Here is a 24,705-nt window from a genome sequence, read left to right as displayed (position 1 = left end):
CTTTAACTTCAACTTTAACTTTAATTTTAACCTTAACCTTAACTTTAACTTTTACTTTAACTTTAACTTTAACTTTCGCTTTAACTTTAACATTCACTTTAACTTTAACTTTAACCTTAACCTTAACTTTAACTTTAACTTTAACTTTGACTTTAAATTTAACTTTAACTTTAACTTTAACCTTAACCTTAACTTTAACTTTAACTTTAACTTTATTTTTAACTTTCACTTTATTTTTAACTTTAACTTTCGCTTTAACTTTAACTTTAACTTTAACTTCAACTTTAACTTTAACTTTAGCTTTAACCTAAACTTTAACTTTTACTTTAACTTATGCTTTAACTTTAACTTTAACTTTTACTTTAACTTTAACTTTAACTTAACTTTAACTTTAACTTTAACTTTCGCTTTAACTTTAACTTTAACTTTAACTTTTGCTTTAACTTTAACTTTTACTTTTACTTTAACTTTAACTTAACTTTAACTTTAACTTTAACTTTAACTTTAACTTTAACTTTCGCTTTAACTTTAACTTTAACTTTATTTTTAACTTTAACTTTAACTTTCGCTTTAACTTTTACATTCACTTTAACTTTAACTTTCACTTTAACTTTATTTTTAACTTTAACTTTAACTTTCGCTTTAACTTTTACATTCACTTTAACTTTAACTTTAACTTCAACTTTAACTTTAACTTTAACTTTAACTTTAACTTTAACTTTAACTTTAACTTTAACTTTAACTTTAACTTCAACTTCAACTTTAACTTTAATTTTAACCTTAACCTTAACTTTAACTTTTACTTTAACTTTAACTTTCGCTTTAACTTTGACATTCACTTTAACTTTAACTTTAACTTTAACTTTAACCTTAACCTTAACTTTAACTTTAACTTTGACTTTAAATTTAACTTTAACTTTAACTTTAACCTTAACCTTAACTTTAACTTTATTTTTAACTTTAACTTTAATTTTATTTTTAACTTTAACTTTAACTTTCGTTTTAACTTTAACATTCACTTTAACTTTAACTTTAACTTTAACATTCACTTTAACTTTAACTTTAACTTTAACTTTAACTTTAACTTTAACTTTAACTTTAACTTTAACTTGAACTTTAACTTTAACTTTAACCTTAACCTTAACTTTAACTTTAACTTTAACTTTAACTTTCACTTTAACTTTAACTTTATTTTTAACTTTAACTTTAACTTTCGCTTTAACTTTTACATTCACTTTAACTTTAACTTTAACTTTCACTTTAACTTTAACTTTATTTTTAACTTTATCTTTAACTTTCGCTTTAACTTTTACATTCACTTTAACTTTAACTTTAACTTTAACTTCAACTTTACCTTAACTTTAACCTTAACCTTAACCTTAATTTTAACTTTAATTTTAACTTTAACTTTAACTTTATTTTTAACTTTAACTTTCGCTTTAACTTTAACATTCACTTTAACTTTAACTTTAACTTTATGATCCGGGGTCGGCGTGAGCTTAGCACCTGCTAACAAGCCAACCTAATATAAACGCACGCAAATTATTTTCTGTCAAAAATGTCTCATGCACATACAACTTGTATGAGAGCAACTCAAATTGAATTTGCTGCGTGAAAACCTAACTCGATTTCCAATTCTGTTCTGCGTGACATTTAGATTTGACGTTTGCACACATGCTTTACATTGTCGCAACGCATGCTTAAGCTGGAGACATTGGTGCTTTATCGGTAACCGTATCGGTAACCTTTTAACAGCTGATTCGACCAACCTTATGAGAATCAATGCAATCGATTATTGGTGCCGCTAAGGTCGTAACCGTATCGTAGCCAACCAATTGGGTTTTGGTTAACCGTCGTAACGATAAACAGCTGATTACGTTAGGGATACGGATACAGCGATACGACATACGGCACCAATGACTCCGGCTTTATTTGGGTTAGGGCAAAAAACGCGGGTTGTTTTCGTGCGCTAAAAAAACGCAGTGCGGTTTTATTAGGTTGGTTTGTAAGCGACCATATATGTATACGATAAGCGATAGCACAATGGCTATTTCGTGAAAATCAACGACAGCTCTTTAATTTGATTTCGATGGTCGTACGGTGAGGAAGTGTCGCACGCGTACCAAAGAGTGCGTGTGACACTTGTTCACCGTTCAAGCATTGGAATCAAACTAAACATATAATTTTTAATTAAACGCACTGAAATTTGGAAGTGAAGTTTAAACGCATCAATTATATGAGCAGCATTCACGAAAAAAGCCACTTATGCAGATAACATTGCTAGCCCGTGTTAGCCAGCGCGAGTCAAGTAAATGTGCTGCTACAGCAACAACCACTAAGCCATTGCGTCAGCAATACAATTCAAAATTGGAATTTGAGTTGCAAAGCATGCTGTGATAATTTATAGCGGAATTCTAGCGAAATCTATTTTTTTGTGAAAGCTAAACCAAGTTAAATTGTAATTGCGGGTCGTAGAGAGTCATTGTGTTGCGATTTTATTTGCGTTATGGGTTTTGTACTGTGAAAATTAATTATTTAGGAACAATTCCTGTAAACAAAAGAGACTATAATGGTAAGTATAGTTTTTCGTATAAACTAATTTTTTTTTGAATATTCGCCGATATCTAATTGTGTGACTTTTGGCAATTGATTAAAATAATACTTAATTTATTGATACTTCCCATTTCTGTTACTGAGGAAGTTTAACAATTTCCCTAGAGAAAATTAAAAGTATTTAGTGCAAAAGCCCAGTTTGAATGTGAAGTGCTTCGTAATTTTGAGAAGAATATTTATTTTTCTTAAGAAAAGTAGAATAGTTTAAACTTATGCCAGAGATTAGTTGGGCAAAGCAGCTGAAAACAAACATGAACTTACAAGTTATAGTTTGAAATTCCATTTCCAAATGACATTCCCATTAAAATTTCCAATCATAAGAGCTTTATAAACCTATTTATTTTTTTTATGAATAAGGGGTTTAATTTTTGAAGAGGAGTAAAAATATTGTTAGTGCTTTGCCCACGCTTTGGCTGCAACAATTTATAAACTCTTCGTGATAAGCTGTGGAATACCCGAATGAAATTCTTATTTAAGTACATACATGCTTTACAGACAGACCGCCCGAAGTCCATTTTGTCGTACTCTCCAACTGCAAAAAAAGAGTAAGAAAGATGCCGATAACTCAAATGCTCAACTCGAATTGATGTCTCATGAGAAACCCGCAAGTTCTGTCACTGAAGCAGACAATTCTAGATGTGAAATGGAGAGTTCGCACGCTAGCATACCATATACCCCAAAAGCTGCACAACTTCAGCAAATTCTTTATGATCCAGTAAAAGTTTCGAACGACGTAGGTGATTATATAGGACAAAGAATCGACGATTACACAAAGAAATCTTTGCTTGAAAATCCTTGGGTTCCTCCAGAAAATTATACTTTTCCATTTTCAACGAGAATGGTTTCTGGTAAAGAGATTACAAATTATATAACCCATAAACATTTAAATGCTTACATAGAATGGCTTGTACTATCCAATGTGAAAAAGGGCCTCTTCTGCAAATATTGCCCATGGTTCACGCCCCTAGATGGTGGCAAAATTTCTTTGGGAGCTCTCGTAGCTAAGCCATTAACAAATTTCAAGAACATAGTTGGAACCAGAAACGATTTAGAAGTACACGCACAAAATATTTACCACAAAAATGCAATGGCTCGGGAAAGGACTTCTTGAGAAACCATCATAACCCTCAAAATGAAGTAATAAGTCTTCTCGACAATAATTATCTTAGAGCGAAACAAGAGAATAGAGAAAAACTTGTACGAATTACGAAGGCTATTATTTTTTTAGGAAGGCAGAACATTGCACTCCGTGGTCACAGAGATTATGGGCCGTTGCTATTGGATCAAACTTGTAAGCAGAATGAGTGAAACTTTAGGGCAGTGCTCAGGTTGTTAGTTTATTCAGGTGACAAACTTCTGGAATCTCATCTCAATAGCACGTCTTCGAGAGAAACATATATAAGTAAAGACATGCAAAATCAACTAATTGAGTGTTGCAGGGCTGAAATATTACAGACAATTTTGATGAGAGTGACTCGAGCTGAATACTACTGGCTTGTTTTTGATGAATCTCCAGATCTTTCAGGAAAAGCTCAGGTAATACATATTTTTACGTTATAATTAGAGAAAACCTGTGTCGTAATTTTGAAAAATAGTTTGCCGAAATGTATTTTTTAAACAAGTAATCGTCTTGCATACATTGCGGTTATTTCAAAACGCTTTTTAAATTTACTTTGTCATTAATTCGTTTCATATAGAGTTATTAGGAAGAAATATCCATTCCAATTTCACACTGCATTTTGCGTGATAATTTGAATAGTAGCATGTTTGGTTTCAGCTCAATTTTTGACATTCCGATGTCCAGTTTAATTTTCTTTTTGAATTTTAAAAAATACTTAATACTTATTAATATAATTTTTTTTGGTTTTGGGTGGTTACAGGTTAGTATAGTACTTCTATATATTGATTTTTCTGAAGAAAGACCCAGCATTACAGAGGACTTCTGCACGTTGTTGGATGCTTTTGATGAGCTATCCAAGAATACTACTGCATATGCTTATGACTCCGAAGTGGAAGATGAAAATTCATCGCCTACGACTGCTAAAGAAGACAACCAAACTGACAGATCATTATCTTTAACGGGAGTCGGTCTCGGGCAAATGGTTTTGAAGGAAATGAAGAAAATGGGACTTAACATTAAATTGTGTGCATCAATAGGAACCAATGCGTGTGCCGCCATGCTCTCAGATTGCGGAGCCGTCAACGAAATCCGAAAAGAAGCAGAAAATGCTGTAGTAAGTCCCTGTTTCTCTCATAAACTCAACAGCAGCATATCCAAATCTGTAAAAGTACGAGTAATCGAGATGGTTTGCAGTACCATACGAGAGGTCGACAAGTTCTTTAAAAAGTCGTATCCTAAGCGTGCCACAGCGTTATATAATTTACTTGAGGAACAACCTGTTCAATTATGTGAAACACGATGGGTGCAACGTCATGATGCAGTGATTCAGTTTGCTGCGAAAATCCCACTGATTGTGGATGCTTTGACAAAAATAAGTGAGTGGAGGAACAGAGAAACAGCTGGTAAAGGAACGGTTCTTATCGCAGCTGTGTGCAAATTTTAATTCATTGTCGGGCTCTTTTGACTGTGTGATGTATTGTCGCTCACTCATTCACTCAGCGTCATACTCAAAAGGAGGATATCGATTTGGTTAAAGCATCGATGATGATTGATATGCTGATTGTGTCGTTTCAAAATCGTAGAAAGACAGCAGATCAAACCTTCAAGGTTATTTATTCAGATGCAAACAAATTGGCGGAAGAACTAGATGTCAACGAGGGAAAACCAAAAACATCTAGCAGACAAACAGGACGCAACAATTACAGCATGCCAACTTGTGAAGATTACTACAGGGTCTCTGTGTATATTCCTCTGTTGGACAGTATCAGTGAAAATTTGAAAACTCGTTTTTCAAAAGAAGTTTTGGATGGATTCCAGTTATGTTCGCTGCTTCCTGAGAAAGTGTGTACTCTTAAGGCAAATGAAATTGAAAATCTGATCAGCTGCTTGATTACAAGATTCAACGGTCTTCTGAGTTATGACAACGTCGTTCAACGTTTAAGGCTAAAGGGCGACTTGAATCAGTGGCAAATTCAATGGCAGCTCCAGCAAAATTTGAAAACGAATAAGTTGCCGACCTCTGCATGGGAAACGTTAAAGTAATGCTATGTCGATATATATCCAATAATTAACGTTTTTCTTCGCATATTCTGCACATTTCCTGTGACAAACGCGAGCTCTGAACGCTCTTTTTCCGCCCTTCGCCGTTTGAAAACATGGCTCAGAACTACTATGCTACAAGAAAGATTGATTGGTTTGGCACTACTACATACGTATTTCGACATTGAAGTAACACCTGAGAATGTCATTGACAGATTTGCGAAAATAGGATCACGTCGATAACATACAGTGTAAATATTGACTAATGAAATATTAATCTACATAGTAGTTTCTTATCACAAAACGGTTTTTTACTAATTTCTAATTTTTCTTGCTTGGTCTACTATTTTACGTTATCACTATATATATTTAACCCCCCCCCCCCCCCCCCCCCCCCTCCCCCCCTTAACTTAAAGTTATTTATAAAATATAAAATTATTAAGTATAGCTTTAGGTATATCAAAATATTAAGAAATTATCTAAGATACTAAATTGTTCAGAGGCCAAACTGTCATAATACATATGTACATTAGGTTGAGAGGTTTTTTTTAATGTCATATATCAGTTATGGAGTGCTCGTATACATTTTTAATACTCCAAAGTACTTCCCAAATTATTCTCAAGGAATATACTAGTACTTACCAACTTATACCCATTAATATAAACATAACAAAATTTTCAACTCAAAAAATGTAAACACTGTACAAAATTATAGCGTTTTGCTATAAGAGATATTTTTCAGAATGTTCCAGAATGGCTTAAGTGGCTGCTTTTTACTTCTCATAAATATTATTACATCGATTTTAGAAAGTAAAGTTAAATCACATCGATAACTCAAAACAAATAAGAACGGTACTGTCTTCGGCTGTGCCGAAGACTTCATACCTTTCATGAATGGGGCTGAACAATAATCTTATCCCGTTCGTAATATCCAAATAATCGGCTTTATAAGATAAGAAATATATAGTGAATAGATACAATACCTAAGCAAATTTTAAGATAAATATAAAATAAAATAAAAAGAACTTCCTTTATATAAATGAACAAAAATCAGCGAAAAACGTCTCCTTATATAAACACATTTTTGCTAAGCTTCGATTTTTAAATTTTGACATAGAAATTGCAAAAATATTTATGAGAATTAAAAATATAAAAGTGGAGCGCACATTATTTGGATTGGAAAGTTGGTAGGAAAGGAGATATTATTAGTCAATCAATTGCGCTCCACCTTTATATTTTTACTTCTCATAAATATTTTTGCAATTTCTATGTCAAAATTTAAAAATCAAAGTTTAGCACGAATATGTCTTTATATAAGGAGACATTTTTCGCTGTTTTTGTCCATTTATATAAAGGAAGTCCTTAAAATTTTATTATTTTATTTTTATTTTCTCCCTTTCTTACATTTTCTCGTTGTCTTAATCAATCTCTTAATTTTTACGCTTGTAGCTCAATGAGAACTTACATAAAAATCAACCCCAAAATTCCCTCCGCACCGGTTTCAAATTTCCAAATTATTACCTAATTATTGCCATCCGTGCGCCACCTAATGGAATTTTTTTCTCCTTTTGTTCCTTTGCCTCGGTGTCTTAACCTGTCTCTGAGGTTTCATGTTTGTAGCTCAATGAGAAGTTACATTAAAATCGATCTCAAAAGATCAAATTTCCAAATTCTTATTTTGCTCACCCTTTCTTAAATTTTCTCAGCATCTTATCCTATCTGTGAAGTTTTACAGTCGTAGTTAAATGAGAAATTTCGTAAAAATCAATCCCAAAATTCCCTCAGTTTCGTACGATTTTTCTAAATATCTCATCCCGTGCGCCCCTAGCGAACCTTTTTGTATCGTGTCATCGGCTGTCATCGACCTCTGAATTAAGTTTGAAATTTGAAGTCTCTAGCTCATCGAGAAGTTACTTAAAAACTGGTTTTAAATTTCTCATCTAATTATTTCGATCCGTGCGTCACCTAACGGATTTTTTTATTTTGTTGCATTGTCACGGTGTTCTAACCTATGTGCAAAGTTTCACGTTTCTAACTCAATGAGAAGTTACTTAAAAATCGATTGAAAGATTTGTATGAAAAGCGGACAAACATTCAACCGACCTAATATAAAGGAAGTAATAACAATAGGTAGGTACTTTGTGTGAGGATGCAAAGTTTCACGTTTTTCATGGTCTTCATATAAAAACTATGACCACGAATCACTTATTTCAACAATATATGACGTAAGCGTAAGTAATTGATGAAATCTGATGAAATTTGATGTTTCTAGCCGTAAAAAAGGAGGCAGAAATGACAATTTATATGGGGTATATACTAGGCCGGGTCGATTTGTGGGGAGGCAACAAAATTGCCCATTGCTCTGCGAAAATCATATCCTAGGGATCAAAATAAGAAACTTTGCCGAAGGAACCATACCTCTAAAACGAATTCTGATGTCCCCCCTTTGGGTCGTAGGGGCAAATTTTGAAAAATCCCACTTTGAAATGCCTATGTTTTTTCTTTTTGGAGTTTATTTTTCTCTTTAGAAATTTATTTAGTCAGAACATATGTAAATGAAAAAATGAATTTAACTTAGTAATAGAAAAGAAATTAAAAAAATTATTAGAAATTAGCGTTTTTACAACCCCCTTTTAAAACCAAGGCATCACTGTGATGCATTTGCATGTCGTAAACATAGTTGTGTGGGTTTTTTGTTCAACCGTTTTAAAAAATGAAGGTATTACTGTGACACAATTGCAGATCGTAAAATTGCTTGTGTTGTTTTTTTTAAGCCACCACAAGACACAGCAGGTAGAATTGAAATTGCCCCTACCCAAAAGTTCGACCCAAAGAGGGGGACGTCAGAATTCGTTTTAGAGGTATGGTTCCTTCGGCAAAATTTCTTATTTTGATCCCTAGAATACGATTTTCACAGAGCAATGAGCGATTTTTAAATTGAACCGCCCTAGTATATACTATATAAACCGCCGATCTCTATAATTTTTTCAGTCAACAATATATGCTATATACGTAAGCATTTGGTGAAATTTGAAGCTTCTAGCTGTTAAAATGGTGCAGAAATAGCGAAAAGTGTCTTATCTGAACAATCGGTTGTATGAGATATACACTATTTATTTTACTGATCTATACAATTTTTTCAGAAAACAGTGAATGCTTTATACGTAAGAATTGGGTGAAAATTGAAGCCTCTAGCTATTAAACTGGGGCAGTAATTACGAAACGTTTCTTATCTGAACAATCGGTTGTGGGGGATATTTGCTATGTATACGACCGATCTCATCAATAGGAAAGAATTTTGTGAAGTTTGAATCTGGTAAATTGAGTAAGATATGACAAAAATCCTCTTTTCTGAAAAATCGGTTATATGGGGGATATATGCTATAGCGCTCCGATCCGACCGATTCCGACAAATGTCTGATCGGACACAAAAATATACCCACCCATAAAGTTTTATCAAGTAATATCTCAAAAACTGAGGGACTAGTGAACATACAAACAAACAGACGGACCGACGGTCATGGCTAAATCAACTCAGCTCTTCATCCTGAAGATTTCGGTATATTTAATGGTGGGCCTATCTATTTTCCTTTAAGGACTTACAATTTTAAGATTCGTGACGAAGTTAACATACATTTCGTTGGTTTGGAACTTCTCATGTAACCTGTACTATATATTTGAAGTAACTGAGAAAAAAATAAATAAATAAATAAAAATAAACAACAGCGCCTAAGTTTTCAAAAGCTACCAAATTATCAATTCTAAGTCAATTAAGTGCTCAGATCCTGTTAAAAAAACACCACCTGTCATAATTTTTCATTTGTTATTATTACTAGTCGACGGTGTATTGGCTTAGCCGAACTCCATAGCTGCCGACTATGTGGCTAAGAGCTTTAAGGTCAATCCAGCTAAGCCGTTCTGCCTCATAGGAGAGCGAGAGAGTGACCAATAACTTTATTTATCCGATAACTTGCAGCCTGAGGGTACACTCGGTTGTATTTATATTCAAAATTTCCGATATCTTGTATTGATAACAAAGCGAACAGAGGTAGAATAGCGTCAAAAACGAGAGAATTCAAAAGCGCTACAAGGTATGCGTCGGACTTGGAAATAAAAATTAGGAGAAATTCAACGAGCTCCGTGATAGAACGGCAATCAGAGAAGAAGAATGGAGCACTATACGGATCATAGGAAGGAAAAGAGCCCTCACATAGTACCGTGCAGCATTAAGAATTGTGTAGCGCTTAGAAGCAGTGGTCGATCCAAAATACATTGAGAGTGAATGCTTGGCATTCGCTACGAGGCAGTGAAGTACGCCGAAGGCAGCTCAGGAATATTGCTGCGAGAAACCCTCAGTACACCAATCAGTACGAGAAGAAAGAAAGGTTTAAAATAGCGCTTAATCAATCCATTTCTGTGACTTCTGGTGTTTCCAACAAGAAACAACCAACTCATCCTGTACGTTGTTCCTTGTGTGAGCTGTTTGAGTTAACTCGAGCTGAACTCAATTTGGGTGCTTTTGCTAAGAGGAGAAGTAAGAAAGCTCAGTAGCTAAAATGGCGAGGTTAATTTAGAGCTCACCTTTGTCTGTAGTTTAAACTCGCACGGAAAACTATGCCCTCAATTTTTAAATAAAAACGTTAGTTTTATACATCCAGAAATAAAACTATTTACGTACAAGTATTTTTTTCTCGAACAGCATCTTAAGGGCTTAAAATTTTTCAAATCTAAAACTTCTCAGTTTCGAATTCGAGCTTAAGGTCTATTTTTTATGGTAATTAAAGTTTTTTTATTTTATCTGTACTTGAACATTTTTTTTAAATTTGGAATAGAAGATGGATAAATTTTCAGACACCTGCCATAGCTGCGCAGATGAAACCATTTCGAAGGTTGCTAAGCCTACTGCGCTAAGTATATACGTATTAAGCTTTATAGCGCTGGTAAAAAAAAAAATCTTGTTATAGGCTTTGAGCTCGAATTAGAACCTGAACTTCTTAGGCCAATAGGCGGATAGAACAAAAACCATTACATAAACTTTTCGATAAAAACTGATAACTCGTCGATGGAAAATCGATAACTCGTCAACAAATCAATGAATCGTCTACACTTCGTCGTTCTGAAGTGGATAACACCCCCGCATCTCTTCAATAACAAACCGATAACTCACTGATTCGACACTTGGGAAACAAAAACATAACACGATTTCTAACATTTGAAATAATACTTGGCGAGGTTTACCTCCGAGGTGATTTAGGTTGAGCTTCTCTCAATGTTTGGGATATCTTAACAAAATATGGCGTCCGAAGATACATTTGTTGGAACGGACCGGAGAGGACTATTAAAACATATATTCCCCATATATATATGGCGCATATTATTGTATTGATATATGTATATAGAAAACTTCCCTCAAATATGTACATCTATATATTACATATCTTGTACCTTATACCGGATTTCCTCGAGATGGCCGCGCTTGTACCTTAATGGTGCCTGTTACCAGAAGGTATCGAATCTATATCCGACGAAGGACCAGCATTGATAACATTCTCCAAAACCTTCGGGAAGTATTTTTATAGCTACAACAACATTTCTTCCGATTATTCGGATATTACGAATGGTATAAGATTATTGCTTAGCTCCATTCATGAAAGGTATGAGATCCCGTACTTGCGACAATAACCATAAGTATCATAACTACACTCAAAAAAAAAAGTTATCATCAAGGCGATGCAATTTTTGCTTATCTTTTTTCGTCATCAATGATCTTGTGTTATTGACATTTTCGAAATATTAGTTTGATACTTGTATTTGTCAAGTTAATAAACTACATACAAATGTAATGCGTTTTATAATCAATCTAGTGTTAAATGTTATCATAATGAAACTAGGAAATTTATACAGTTATCATTTTGATACATTTTAAGGGCGAAACAAATATTTTCCATGAGCAAATCAATAGTCAAGATACATACTTGACACTTTTAATTATACTTTTTATAATATTTATCGTTGCATTGATACCACGAAAATGATACCGTTTATAGTTTCATTTTTGCACATCGTGTATTAAAATGATAGCGATACATTTTTTTGAGTTTATCATCTACATTATTATCTATGTTGTTATTACACTGCCCATTTTCTTCCCCTTCTTCTTCTTCTTTTTCTTCATCTTCTCGTTCTGTATCATTGATCTCGCATTACGTGTTAATATGTATTGCCCCATACAGCATACCAATACCACTTACTACGACTACGCTTACATTATATATTTCCTCATGTGCTATACCACTTTCAAATACTACGCTTATATTTATCTTATGTTTACAGTATGGATCCCCTTGTACCGTGAGCAAAGCTGTTTACACATCGAAACAATTTTATTTTATTTTTTTTCAAATTGTCTCACCCTAATGGATATACTGGCTCACACTCCTTTTTAAACTTATGACAGGTGTTGTGTTTCTTTTTCATATCTCAACATAGAGTTTAGAGAGAGATATTTAAAATATTTGCTTATCTCTTTCGTTGGTGTATCAAGTTACTGAAAGTGATTGAAGTACTTCATTAAAACTCTGGCACTTACATAAATACCTAGTTCAAAGTGAGAATGCAAAGTTGATTGTAAATTTTTGTGAAAATTGCGCGTCACCCGTAGAGAGATATATTTTTTAGATTTTTTTATGAAGAAAAAAAATGTTGTATTGATTTACCTAGAACGAATTACAGCGCATAATGCAATATGTACTAAATACCCTCCAAAAGGGTATCGAAAATATGCTCGTCTATTACTAGCATTGTTAATTCTATATGCCTTTAAGGCATCTAAGCTAACATCAAATTAATATAGAATTTTTAGTTTGAAATTGTTCTTCATAGAAAATATTGTTTTAGCAGCTTAAATAGATTTTTAGTTTTATTTAACAATAAAATCCCAGATTAAAAAAACTTTACTGTTGCAAACAAGCAAATCTTTTGCTTCGTTCGCATTCATTTATAGAATTATATTCTAAATATTTATGGGCACACCCCCCTTCAACTAATGGTATGTGTAAATCCATGGACCACTTTTTTCGCCTTAATCATCTGTAATACTGTTTGGTTGAGTTTTGTTGCTGTTGTTATTTTTGTTGCTTAAACGACTTTGTTTTTGGGAATTGAATGCCATTGAACTTAAATTGACCTTAGCATTTTTAAACCGGCTACTACTATTTGTAGTGGTCACAGCATTATATTGATTGTTGGTGTTTTGTGTGCTATTTGCATTCGGAATTGTATTTGTTATACAAACAGCTTTCATTGCTATCGCCTCACCACAAGAAACCACTCCACATGTAGAGTTATTAAAATTATTATTACGTATACGTATAGATGAATTGGGACCACTACTGGAACGTATCGAACTGACGCGTGTATGCATAGAAAATGTACGTTCTGTAGCATCGAGTAGCGTATGAGTTTTACAAAAGCAAAATGCAAAACGTTTATTGAATTCTCGTTTGAATTTTTCCTGCAAAGGGAAATAGAAATAATAAATTATGCATGTGGGTAGGTAAATATAGCATTTCGATTATATATTGATGGTTTCAAGCTAACAATTGTATTATAGACGCATGTACATCATATGTGTTATGTTATGATTGTACGTGAGAGCATCGTGTTTGTTTTTCATTGTGTTATTGATTTGAGGATGGGCGGATACACAGAAATTCACATTAAATTTAAATATATTAAATGCGGAACAAAGGCCTTTGTCATTTCCATATATCCTAAAATTTTGTGAATTGATATATTTAGTTGTGTGGCAGAAAGGGGAGGGGCAGCGTGAAAAAAAATTTATGTGGCTGTCATTTCATGTCATATTTACCCTTTATTTGATTTTATGCCATGTAGTGATATTTTCCCAGCGTGTACTTGTAAACAAGGGATTGCAATTTAATGGGATAACGGTTGTTTGTAATGGTGTGAGGAGATCAAGATAAATTTAGCCTTGCTTGGTTCAAAGCTATCAGTATCGAAAAGGATTTTGATTGGGCCATGTTCATCATTCGGTCCTTTAAGACAATATAGGGCGATGGTCTAAGCGATTTTGGCCATTTCGTAACAAGTTACGCCAGCTATACCTGTTTCGCACAACTGATACCACGAATAACTTGGAGTGTTTTCGTGAGATGAAACAAGTAAGGAAGGCTAAGTTCGGGTGTAACCGAACATTGCATACTCAGCTACCAAATTACAGCTTGCAAACAAAAGGTATTTTACCTTCTTTCAAAAGTGGCCGGTGCCATGCCCATTGTCCAAAATTTTATTAGTTTTCCATTCTGCGTCATAAGGGCAACCCACCTACCAAGTTTTATCGCTTATCCGTCTTTGGTAATGAATTTTCGCACTTTTTCGATTTTTCGATATCGAAAAAGTGGGCGTGGTTATAGTCCGATTTCGTTCATTTTAAACGAAGATCTGAGATTAGTGCCCAGGAACCTACATACCAAATTTCATCAAGATACTTCAAAATTTACTCAAGTTATCGTGTTTAAGGACAGACGGACGGACGGAATTAGCTAAATGAATTTATTTTTTCGTCCAAATCATTTTGATATATAGAAGTCTATATCTATATCGATTAGTTTATGACGTTAGGGGGTACCGTTTTGCTAACAAAATGAATATAGTCTGTGAGCTCTGCTCAGCCAAATATAAAAGAAGAAATGCCTATTTAGAAGAAAAAAAAAACGTGAGTTCCATGGGGCGGCGTAAGTGCGAGGAGTCTTAGATGCCGCATCAAAAAAAATTATGCCCGAAAGCTCTACCAGAAAATAAACTTCCTAAACAGGGATTGTTTCCTGCAGAAATTATAATGGCGACTTGATAAGTGACGTACAGATTCTGCGGAACACTTCTCATCAACGCGACCCGATACTCTAGTTGCCGATGATAGAAAACACGTTCCGCCACCCGATTTTGACGAAATAAGAAAAAAAATATCCCAGTTGAAAAATCACAAGGCGGCAGAGAATATCGGGTTAACCAATGAGCTATGTAAATACCGAAGGGAAGAATTGGTAAATAGCAGGCAGCACCTCCTATGCAATATATGGTCGGATGGGTTGCAGGCCTCCAGCGTGGAATTTAAGCTTCTCAGCACAGTCCACAAGAAAGCTTATCTCTCAAACCGCGCTAGTTACAGTGGAGTTATTATTATCCATATTTTATCGAAAAGTTATTGTGTTTTTTTATTACTAAGCGGCAAGTACCTTTTATTTCTTTGAAAGTATGATAATACAAATAAACATTAATTGGTCAAATCTGTGTATTTCTATATAGAGAACACTCTAAAACAAGCTCATAAACCGAACTTGCCAACAGCAAAGCATAGTTTTGGTACAAGCAAACTTACAAAAGTATGTATTGTCCAAAGCGAAAAAAGCTATTAGGAAAAGTTGCACAGCAACAAAAATATAGCTTTGGATGAAAGAGTTTTTTACAACAACAAAGGCAACCCTTTAGATGAGTGAGTAGGTTACATCTCACTCCCGGGAGAAAAAACTTTGAAGAGGTTAACAAAGTATTGTCGAAACAGCTGTCACCTTGTCGATCCTGGTGTCACGTTTTTTATAATTTTTCCAAATTTATTTTATAAAAGAAAAGTTATCGATTTGATATAAGAAATGTATCAGTTTGTTATCAAAAAGTGATCGATGTTTTATCGAAAAGATATCCAATTACTCCCGAAAAGTTATCGATATATTAACAAAAAAATCGATAATATTTTCTAATTGAAAAACTTTTTCTTAATTTAATTACTTTGCCCGGGATTTGAGCCCAGGACCCTCGGTGTCGTAGGCGGAGCACGCTACCATCACATCACGGCGGCCGCTTGATAGTGAAAAGTTAACGATTGGTTGCAGAGAGAAATGGATTGTTCGTCAAGAACTTATTGAATTTATAGGAGAAAGTTATGTTTTTTTATGGAGGTGTGACTATTTTGTTATCGACATGTTATCGATTTGTTATCGACGACTCATCGGTTTTTTATAAAACAGACACCAATTCAACTCTACTATAGGCTCGATATGCTATTGTTTATAAATTTATATAAAAGTAAAAGCAATAACGAACATTTCAAAGAAAAAATCAAGAGAATCGGTTAATTTTTGACAAGGTTATTGACAGTTGAAAAAATAGGTGAATAAAATATCGATTGCATTTTATCGAAATCAATTACCGATAAATCCGAAAAAAAAATTTTGTTTGAGGCAAAAAAAAAAACACGTGTTTCATTATTTTGACCAAAGAACAACATACTAAAATTTGATCGAAATCAAAAATCATTACCTGCGCGGACCGAGTGTCTTGAAATGGAATGAGCCTATATAAAATCGATGATATATCTGTAACATCGAAAGAATTATTTTAAAGGTTACCATTTTTATACTCAGTTGAGCAGAGCTCACAGAGTATATTATTTTTGATTGGATAACGGTTGGTTGTACAGGTATAAAGGAATCGAGATAGATATAGACTTCCATATATCAAAATCATCAGTATCGAAAAAAAATTTGATTGAGCCATGTCCGTCCGTCTGTCCGTTAACACGATAACTTGGGTAAATTTCGAGGTATCTTGATGAAATTTGGTACGTAGATTCCTGGGCACTCATCTCAGATCGCTATTTAAAATGACCGATATCGGAATATAACCACGCCCACTTTTTCGATATCGAAAATTTCGAAAAACCGAAAAAATGCGATAATTCATTGCCAAAGGCCGATAAAGCGATGAAACTTGATAGATGGGTTGACGTTATGACACAGAATGGAAAATTAGTAAGATTTTGGACAATGGGCGTGGCACCGCCCACTTTTACAAGAAGGTAATTTAAAAGTTTTGCAAGCTATAATTTGGCAGTCGTTGAAGATATCATGATGAAGTTTGGCAGGAACGTTACTACTATTACTATATATGTGCTAAATAAAAATTAGCAAAATTGGATGAAGAACACGCCCAGTTTTTTAAAAAAAAATTTAAAATCCAAATTTTAACAAAAAATTTAATATCTTTACTGTATATAAGTAAATTAAGTCAAAATTTAACTCCAGTAATGACATGATGCAACAAAATACAAAAATAAAAGAAAATTTCAAAATGGGCGTGGCTCCACCCATTTTCATTTAGTTTGTCTAGAATACTTTTAATGCCAAAAGTCGAACAAAAATTTACCAATCCTTCTCAAATTTGGTAGGGGCATAGACTCTATGACGGTAACTGTTCTCTGTGAAAACGGGCGAAATCGGTGCAAGCCACGCCCAGTTTTTATACACAGTCCACCGTCTGTCCTTCCGCTCGGCCGTTAACACAATAACTTGAGCAAAAACCGATATATCTTTACTAAACTTAGCCCACGTACTTATCTGAACTCACTTTATCTTGGTATAAAAAATGGCCGAAATCCGACCATAACCACGCCCACTTTATCGATATCGAAAATTACGACAAATGAAAAAAAAATGCCATAATTCTATACCAAATACGAAAAAAGGGATGAAACATGGTAACTGGATTGGTTTATTGACGCCAAATACAACTTTGGAAAAAACTTTGTAAAATGGGTGTGACACCTACCATATTAAGTAGAAGAAAATGAAAAAGTTCTACAAGGCGAAATCAACAGCCCTTGGAATCTTGGCAGGAATACTGTTAGTGGTATTGCATATATAAATAAATTAGCAGTACCCGACAGATGATTTTCTGGATCACCTGGTCCACATTGTGGTCGATATCGCGAGAACGCCTTCACATATACATCTAAGGGCCACTCGCTTTTAAAACCCTCATTAATACCTTTAATTTGATATCCATATCGTACAAACACATTCTAGAGTCACCCCTGGCCCACCCTAATGGCGATATCTCGAAAAGGCGTCTACCTATATACCTAATGTCCACTCCCTCTTAAAATGCTCAGTAACACCTTTCGTTTGATACCCATATCGTACAAACATTCTAGAGTCACCCCTGGCCCACCCTAATGGCGATATCTCGAAAAGGCGTCCACCTATAGACCTAATGCACACTCCCTCTTAAAATGCTCAGTAACACCTTTCGTTTGATACCCATATCGTACAAACATTCTAGAGTCACCCCTGGCCCGCCCTAATGGCGATATCTCGAAAAGGGATCCACCTATAGACCTAATGCCCACTCCCTCTTAAAATGCTCAGTAACACCTTTCGTTTGATACCCATATCGTACAAACATTCTAGAGTCACCCTTGGTCCACCTTTATGGCGATATCTCGAAAAGGCGTCCATCTATAGAAATAAGGATTACTCCCTTTTAAAATACTCATTACCACCTTTCATTTGATACCCATACCGTACAAACACATTCTAGAGTCACCCCTGGCCCACCCTAATGGCGATATCTCGAAAAGGCGTCCACCTATAGACCTAATGCCCACTCCCTCTTAAAATGCTCAGTAACACCTTTCATTTGATTCCCATATCGTACAAACACATTCTAGAGACACCCCTGGTCCACCTTTATGGCGATATCTCGAAACGGCGTCCACCTATGGAACTAAGGATCACTCCTTTTCAAAATACTCATTAACAGCTTTCATTTGATACCCATATCGTACAAACATATTCTAGAGTCACCCTGGTCCACCTTTATGGCGATTTCTCGAAAAGGCGTTCACCTATAGAACTAAAGCCCATTCCCTTTTAAAATAATCATTACCACCATTCATTTCATACCCATATCGTACAAACACATTCCAGAGTCACCCCTGGTCCACCTTAATGGCGATATCTCGAAAAGGCGTCCACCGATACACCTAAGGCCCACTCCCTCTAAAAATGCTCAGTAACACCTTTCATTTGATACCCTATCGTACAAACAAATTCTAGAGTCAGCCCTGGTCCACCTTTATGGCGATATCCCTAAATGGCGTCCATCCATAGAACTATGGCCTACTCTCTCTTAAAATACTCTTTAATACCTTCCATTTGATACACATGTCATACAACCACGTTCCAGGGTTACCCTAGGTTCATTTTCCTACATGGTGATTTTCCTTATTTTGTCTCCATAGCTCTCAACTGAGTATGTTATGTTCGGTTACACCCGAACTTAGCCTTCCTTACTTCTTTGTATTAAAAAAAGTATTAGTCACCGCTATAGGGGTGTCACAGGAAATATCAAATGTCTGCCAAAATTAAAGAATTATAGGTGGGACAAACATGAACTTGTGATCGTTTCCGTGTTTCGTTTGGAGAAGTTCCTTTCGGGATTGTTGTAGTAATTAGTTTCGTTAAAGCCTTAGTGGTATTTTTTTTAATTATTGCGAAGCTTTTTCGGGATTACTCCTGTACCATTTAGGGACTTTTTTATGATTTTTGTTTGTTAACACGAAATCATTCACAACAATTTTGTGATTGTTTCAAGATATTTAAAAATAGTTTCAGAATATTTGATAATAATTTGGTATTGTTTTCGGGATCAGTTTGGCACTATTTCAGAATGATTTACGAATTATTTTCGGAACTATTTGTTGACCATTTCACAGCCATTACGTGGGGAGCATATTGGGAGTGTTTGGACTATATTTCGGAAATTTTTCGACATAATTTGGAAATATTTTCGATACCATTTTTATATTTTGATTATTACTTTCAGGATTCCACTTTTTCTAGCTCTCCTATATTAGTATACAAGATTGTCTATTTACATTTTATAAAATTCACAAAAATATTTCAAAATCCGATTCATTTTATTCGGAATTATTTTGAGTTAACACGAGATATTTCAAGACTATTTTGAGATTGTAGCACGATCTTTTGTTAATAATTTCAGCATATTTAGAAAGAATTTAGAATTATTTTCGCGTTCGATTCGGGACTATTACAAAATAATTCTGGGATTGATTTTGGAACAATTTAATGATCATTTGATGACCGTGATGTTGGGAACATATTGCGACTGTTGCGAGCACATGTTGTCGTAGTATTTTCGGCATGATTTCGGAGCATTTTCGCTAACAATTATATATTTAAATTATTTCCTTAAGAATAATCTTTTCAAGCTCCTATTTCTTTCTTGAACATGAAACTATTTATTGAACATTTCGTGATTGTTATGTTGAGAATATATTGGGATTGGTTTTAAAGGTCCTGGATTCGCGTCCCAGGTAAAGCTACATGAACATTTTAGAAAACTAGTTTTTTCAATTAGAAGAATATTTTTCTAAGCGGGGTCACCCCTCACGAGTGTTTGGCAAGCGCTACGAATGTATTCCTGCCATGAAAAGCGTTTCAGTGAAAACTCATCTGCTTTGAAGATGCAGCCCGGTGTCGGCATTAAACAAGTCCCCCAATTTATAGAAAAAAATAAAAGGAGCACGTAGTAAAATTTTTAATTGTATCCTGGGAGTGCTTTCGGTATAATTTCAGGACATTTTTGGTACCACTTACATATTATTATCATTTTTTGCAATGCATTGGGACACCTTGTGCGCAGATCATACGGCCATAATAGTAAAGCATCATCAAATATTGGACGAACATACTACATAATTCCGTACCTAACCTTCGATGGGTCTCCTAGAGCAACGATAGAGGTAAAAGTATTGTGCAAGGGCATTGAAATTACAGACGTGACAATACCGTGTACGTATCGGTTCAGTGTATACAGAAACTAACATCTATATTGGGTTCTTGAAACAATGAGAATAGATGGAAATGAAAAAGCGGATGATCCAGCTAAACAGGGCTGATCCCTCAAAACTTGTAACGTAGTTGTTCAATTTTATAAAATTCAAAATGACATTCCAAAACCTGACTTCATTTTTATAACACCAACATGATACAACGTTCTGTTTATAAAGTGATAAATAGGTTTTAAGCAAAATAAGAGACTTATATCCGTTTTAAAAAAGTACACAGGAAAATTGATGGAAAAACAAAACGAATGTTCTCTGTTATTACAAAAAACATGTACACAATTCTGTATATAAATTTAAATATACTTATTTATTTTTTATACATCTGTAATTGAAGCTTAATACATCGATTTTTCTACTTACATTGTAAATGCCGTAAATGAATGGATTATAACAGCTATTACTCATAGCTAACCAATCACAGCTAAACCATATAATATTTATGAAATGATATTCATTAATTTCTGGAAATGTTACATATAAAATATTATATAACTGCAAAGGTAACCAGCAGAAACCAAATACGACCACAACAATAATAAGCATTTTGATTACCTGTCAAAATCAATTAAAAAGAAAATGCAACTGAAATCAAAAAAATAATTTTAGACCATGATTCAATCAAAAGAGATTTGCTCGGCTGACACATTTTTTGACAATTGCAGCCATTTCACTCCCAAATCGAATTGACATTCATTAACTGTGTTGTTTCTCTGCGATTTTTCGAAAAATAGTAGTAGTACAAATAGGAAGCAATCAGTTTATAAATACCCTATAAGTACTGAACTGCATAACTCCTTAGAGCATTTTTTTAAATTTTGTGATGAATTTATTAACTATGCCATGATCTATTAGTGTGGCTGAAAATCGGTAATTTTATGAAAAGTACGCAAGGAATCCTGCATTATCCTAAACCTATGAACATGCGAAACCCAAACCAATTCAAAATTCATCGTTCAACGTCAAAAACTCGACTTTTATGTATTCATTGAGCATGTTAACTTATTCATTCCGTATGTTCAGAACATTCGTCTCCATTTAAGAATTTGGAGAATCGGTTTATATTTGGAATATTCGGGCCTGTTCTGGATTTCGATTGCGACCAACTTATTCGGAATCGAAATGGATTGGCGTTCTGAATATCGATTCCGACTAGATTTGGTCGATTTGAAAAGTTTTGGCTCTGAGCAGACGGAATCGAAATTAATTAGCCTAATAAGCCCAGATAATTACATTATTTTTCCCACAATACGTTTTATTAAATTGTTCATTTTATTTGGATGATTTATAACAACTTTTTGCTGGACTATTTGTTTATTTAATATAACAAATCTTAATTTGAAAATTCCTATCAACAATTTTCCAAGCTAAACAAAGCGATTCTGGTCGAAAGAAAACCGACGTGTTCTCAATTTCGATCGATCGATTTTTGCGATTTTTATGCACAATTGCACGCCTGCTTGCGTCTGCATTTCCGAAAACCATTGGTGCTGGCATTTTTTCAAATTTTTGCGCAATTTTAATTTAACTAAAACCAAAATAAATAAAAACAGCTGTTTCGTTTCATTATCGACTCCAAATGAAAACGATTCGAAATCGACATCGAATGGATTTGTTTCAATCGGAATTGAGAACACCAAAAAGAAATCGACTCGGAATCAGCCTCGTTTCAGAACAGGCCTGATTATGTATATACTTATTAGATATATTCGGACCTCGTGAGGTAGTATCAATGGGACGTATTCCGAACATTCTAAATCAACGGTTTATCTATTAACGGAAAATAGCTTTCCGAAATTTCAGAATAAAAAGGTGAATACACCCTGTGTCCCCTACACCGCAAAAAAGCTTAACTCTTCTGTCAAAGTCGAGGGCGGATTATAAAGTTCTAAAACAATAAGCCATTTTCTTTTATTTTTTTGTCAGTTCAATGCGGCTTCTGAGTAGAATATCACCCCACGTCGGCTTCCTGTACAAAATTGTCCTATCTCAAAATATTTTTCAAAAATGTCCTATTTGATGGTTTGTCACAAAAACTCCCTATGTGAGAATTATATTGAAGAACGCCTTATCTCAGAATGCTTTTCATTAACTCCCTCTTATGTCAAAATGCATTGAACTTATGCTCAGATAGGGAGTTTTTGAAACAAATTTTGAGATAATCTATTTTTGAATAAAATTCTAACGTACTTCATTCTTCAAACAAATTCTGAAAGAATGACGAAACCAAAATAACTCTTCATAAATTCACGAAATATTTAGTAGAAAATTAATTAAATATAAATAAATGAAAGGTGCGATAACCTCCGAAGAGATTTAAGACCGGGCTTCCTTTCCAATTTGCGTCGTGCTCCTTTTAATTTTTCCTACAAATTGGCGGGACTGAACCTACTTGTTTTATGCCGACTCCGAACGGCATCTGCAAGGCCGATGAGTTTTCACTGAAATGAATTATTTCCCCCAAAACCTGTTGGCATTTACAAATTTATTATATCTACTAATATACTACTAAAGGTACTTTTTATACTCAGTTGAGCAGAGCTCACAGAGTATATTAAGTTTGATTGGATAACGGTTGGTTGTACATATATAAAGGAATCGAGATAGATATAGACTTCCATATATCAAAATAATCAGGATCGAAAAAAAATTTGATTGAGCCATGTCCGTCCGTCCGTCCGTTAACACGATAACTTGAGTAAATTTTGAGGTATCTTGATGAAATTTGGTATGTAGGTTCCTGAGCACTCATCTCAGATCGCTATTTAAAGTGAACGATATCAGACTATAACCACGCCCACTTTTTCGATATCGAAAATTTCGAAAAACAGAAAAAGTGCGATAATTCATTACAAAAGACCGATAAAGCGACGAAACTTGGTAGATGAGTTGAACTTATAACGCGAATAGAAAAGTAGTAAAATTTTGGACAATGGGCGTGGCACCGCCCACTTTTAAAAGAAGGTAATTTAAAATTTTGCAAGCTGTAATTTGGCAGTCGTTGAAGATATCATGATGAAATTTGGCAGGAACGTTACTCTTATTACTATATGTACGCTTAATAAAAATTAGTAAAATCGGAGAAGGACCACGCCCACTTTAAAAAAAAATTTTTTTTAAAAGTAAAATTTTAACAAAAAATTTAATATCTTTACAGTATATAAGTAAATTATGTCAAGATTCAACTCCAGTAATGATATGGTGCAACAAAATACAAAAATAAAAGAAAATTTAAAAATGGGCGTGGCTCCGCCCTTTTTAATTTAATTTGTCTAGGATACTTTTAACGCCATAAGTCGAACAAAAATTAATCAATCCTTTTGAAATTTGGTAGTAGCATAGATTTTATGGCGTTAACTGTTTTCTGTGAAAATGGGCGAAATCGGTAGATGCCACGCCCAGTTTTATACGCAGTCGTCCGTCTGTCCTTCCGCATGGCCGTTAACACGATAACTTGAGCAAAAATCGATATATCTTTACTAAACTCAGTTCACGTACTTATCTGAACTCACTTTATCTTGGTATGAAAAATGAACGAAATCCGACTATGACCACGCCCACTTTTTCCATATCGAAAATTACGAAAAATGAAAAAAATGCCATAATTCTATACCAAATACGAAAAAAGGGATGAAATATGGTAAGGTAATTAGATTGTTTTATTGACGCGAAATATAACTTTAGAAAAAACTTTATAAAATGGTTGTGACACCTACCATATTAAGTAGAAGAAAATGAAAAAGTTCTGCAGGGCGAAATAAAAAACCCTTAAAATCTTGGCAGATATTACATATATAAATAAATTAGCGGTATCCAACAGATGATGTTCTGAGTCACCCTGGTCCACATTTTGGTCGATATCTGGAAAACGCCTTCACATATACAACTACCACCACTCCCTTTTAACACTCTCATTAATACCTTTAATTTGATACCCATATCGTACAAACAAAGTCTAGAGTCACCCCTGGTCCAGAAAGGCCCACTCCCTCTTAAAATACTCATTAACTCCTTTCGTTTGATACCCATATTGCACAAACGAATTCTAGGGTAACCCCTGGTCCACCTTTATGGCGATATCTCGAAACGGCGTCCACCTATGGAATTAAGGATTACTCCCTTTTAAAATACTCATTAACACCTTTCATTTGTTACCCGTATCGTACAAACGCATTCTAGAGTCACACCTGGTCCATCTTTATGGCGA

At 34.3% G+C, this 24,705-nt stretch overlaps 1 protein-coding gene across 5 annotated transcripts in view; it reads right to left on the bottom strand.

The window, feature by feature from the left end:
- Positions 1 to 11,628: 11,628 nt before the first annotated feature.
- Positions 11,629 to 24,705, bottom strand: part of LOC137251613 (RYamide receptor-like) — a 60,927-nt gene continuing 47,850 nt past the window's right edge. For 4 of the 5 annotated variants that reach the window (XM_067786300.1, XM_067786298.1, XM_067786302.1 and 1 more), the window contains exons 7-8: positions 20,862 to 21,053; positions 11,629 to 13,286 (exon numbers count right to left, since the gene is read on the bottom strand). In XM_067786300.1, the coding sequence (XP_067642401.1) occupies positions 12,855 to 13,286; positions 20,862 to 21,053 (624 nt within the window). In that variant the 3' untranslated portion in view covers positions 11,629 to 12,854. The remainder of the gene's footprint in view (positions 13,287 to 20,861; positions 21,054 to 24,705) is intronic. The other variant, XM_067786303.1, reaches the window with a different exon arrangement.

The sequence above is a fragment of the Eurosta solidaginis genome, chromosome 5 (genome assembly GCF_040869045.1).
Source record: "Eurosta solidaginis isolate ZX-2024a chromosome 5, ASM4086904v1, whole genome shotgun sequence".
NCBI lineage: Eukaryota > Metazoa > Arthropoda > Insecta > Diptera > Tephritidae > Eurosta > Eurosta solidaginis.
The sequence above is the reverse complement of the archived record's forward strand: the minus strand, read 5'-3'. Positions and strand labels throughout refer to the sequence as shown.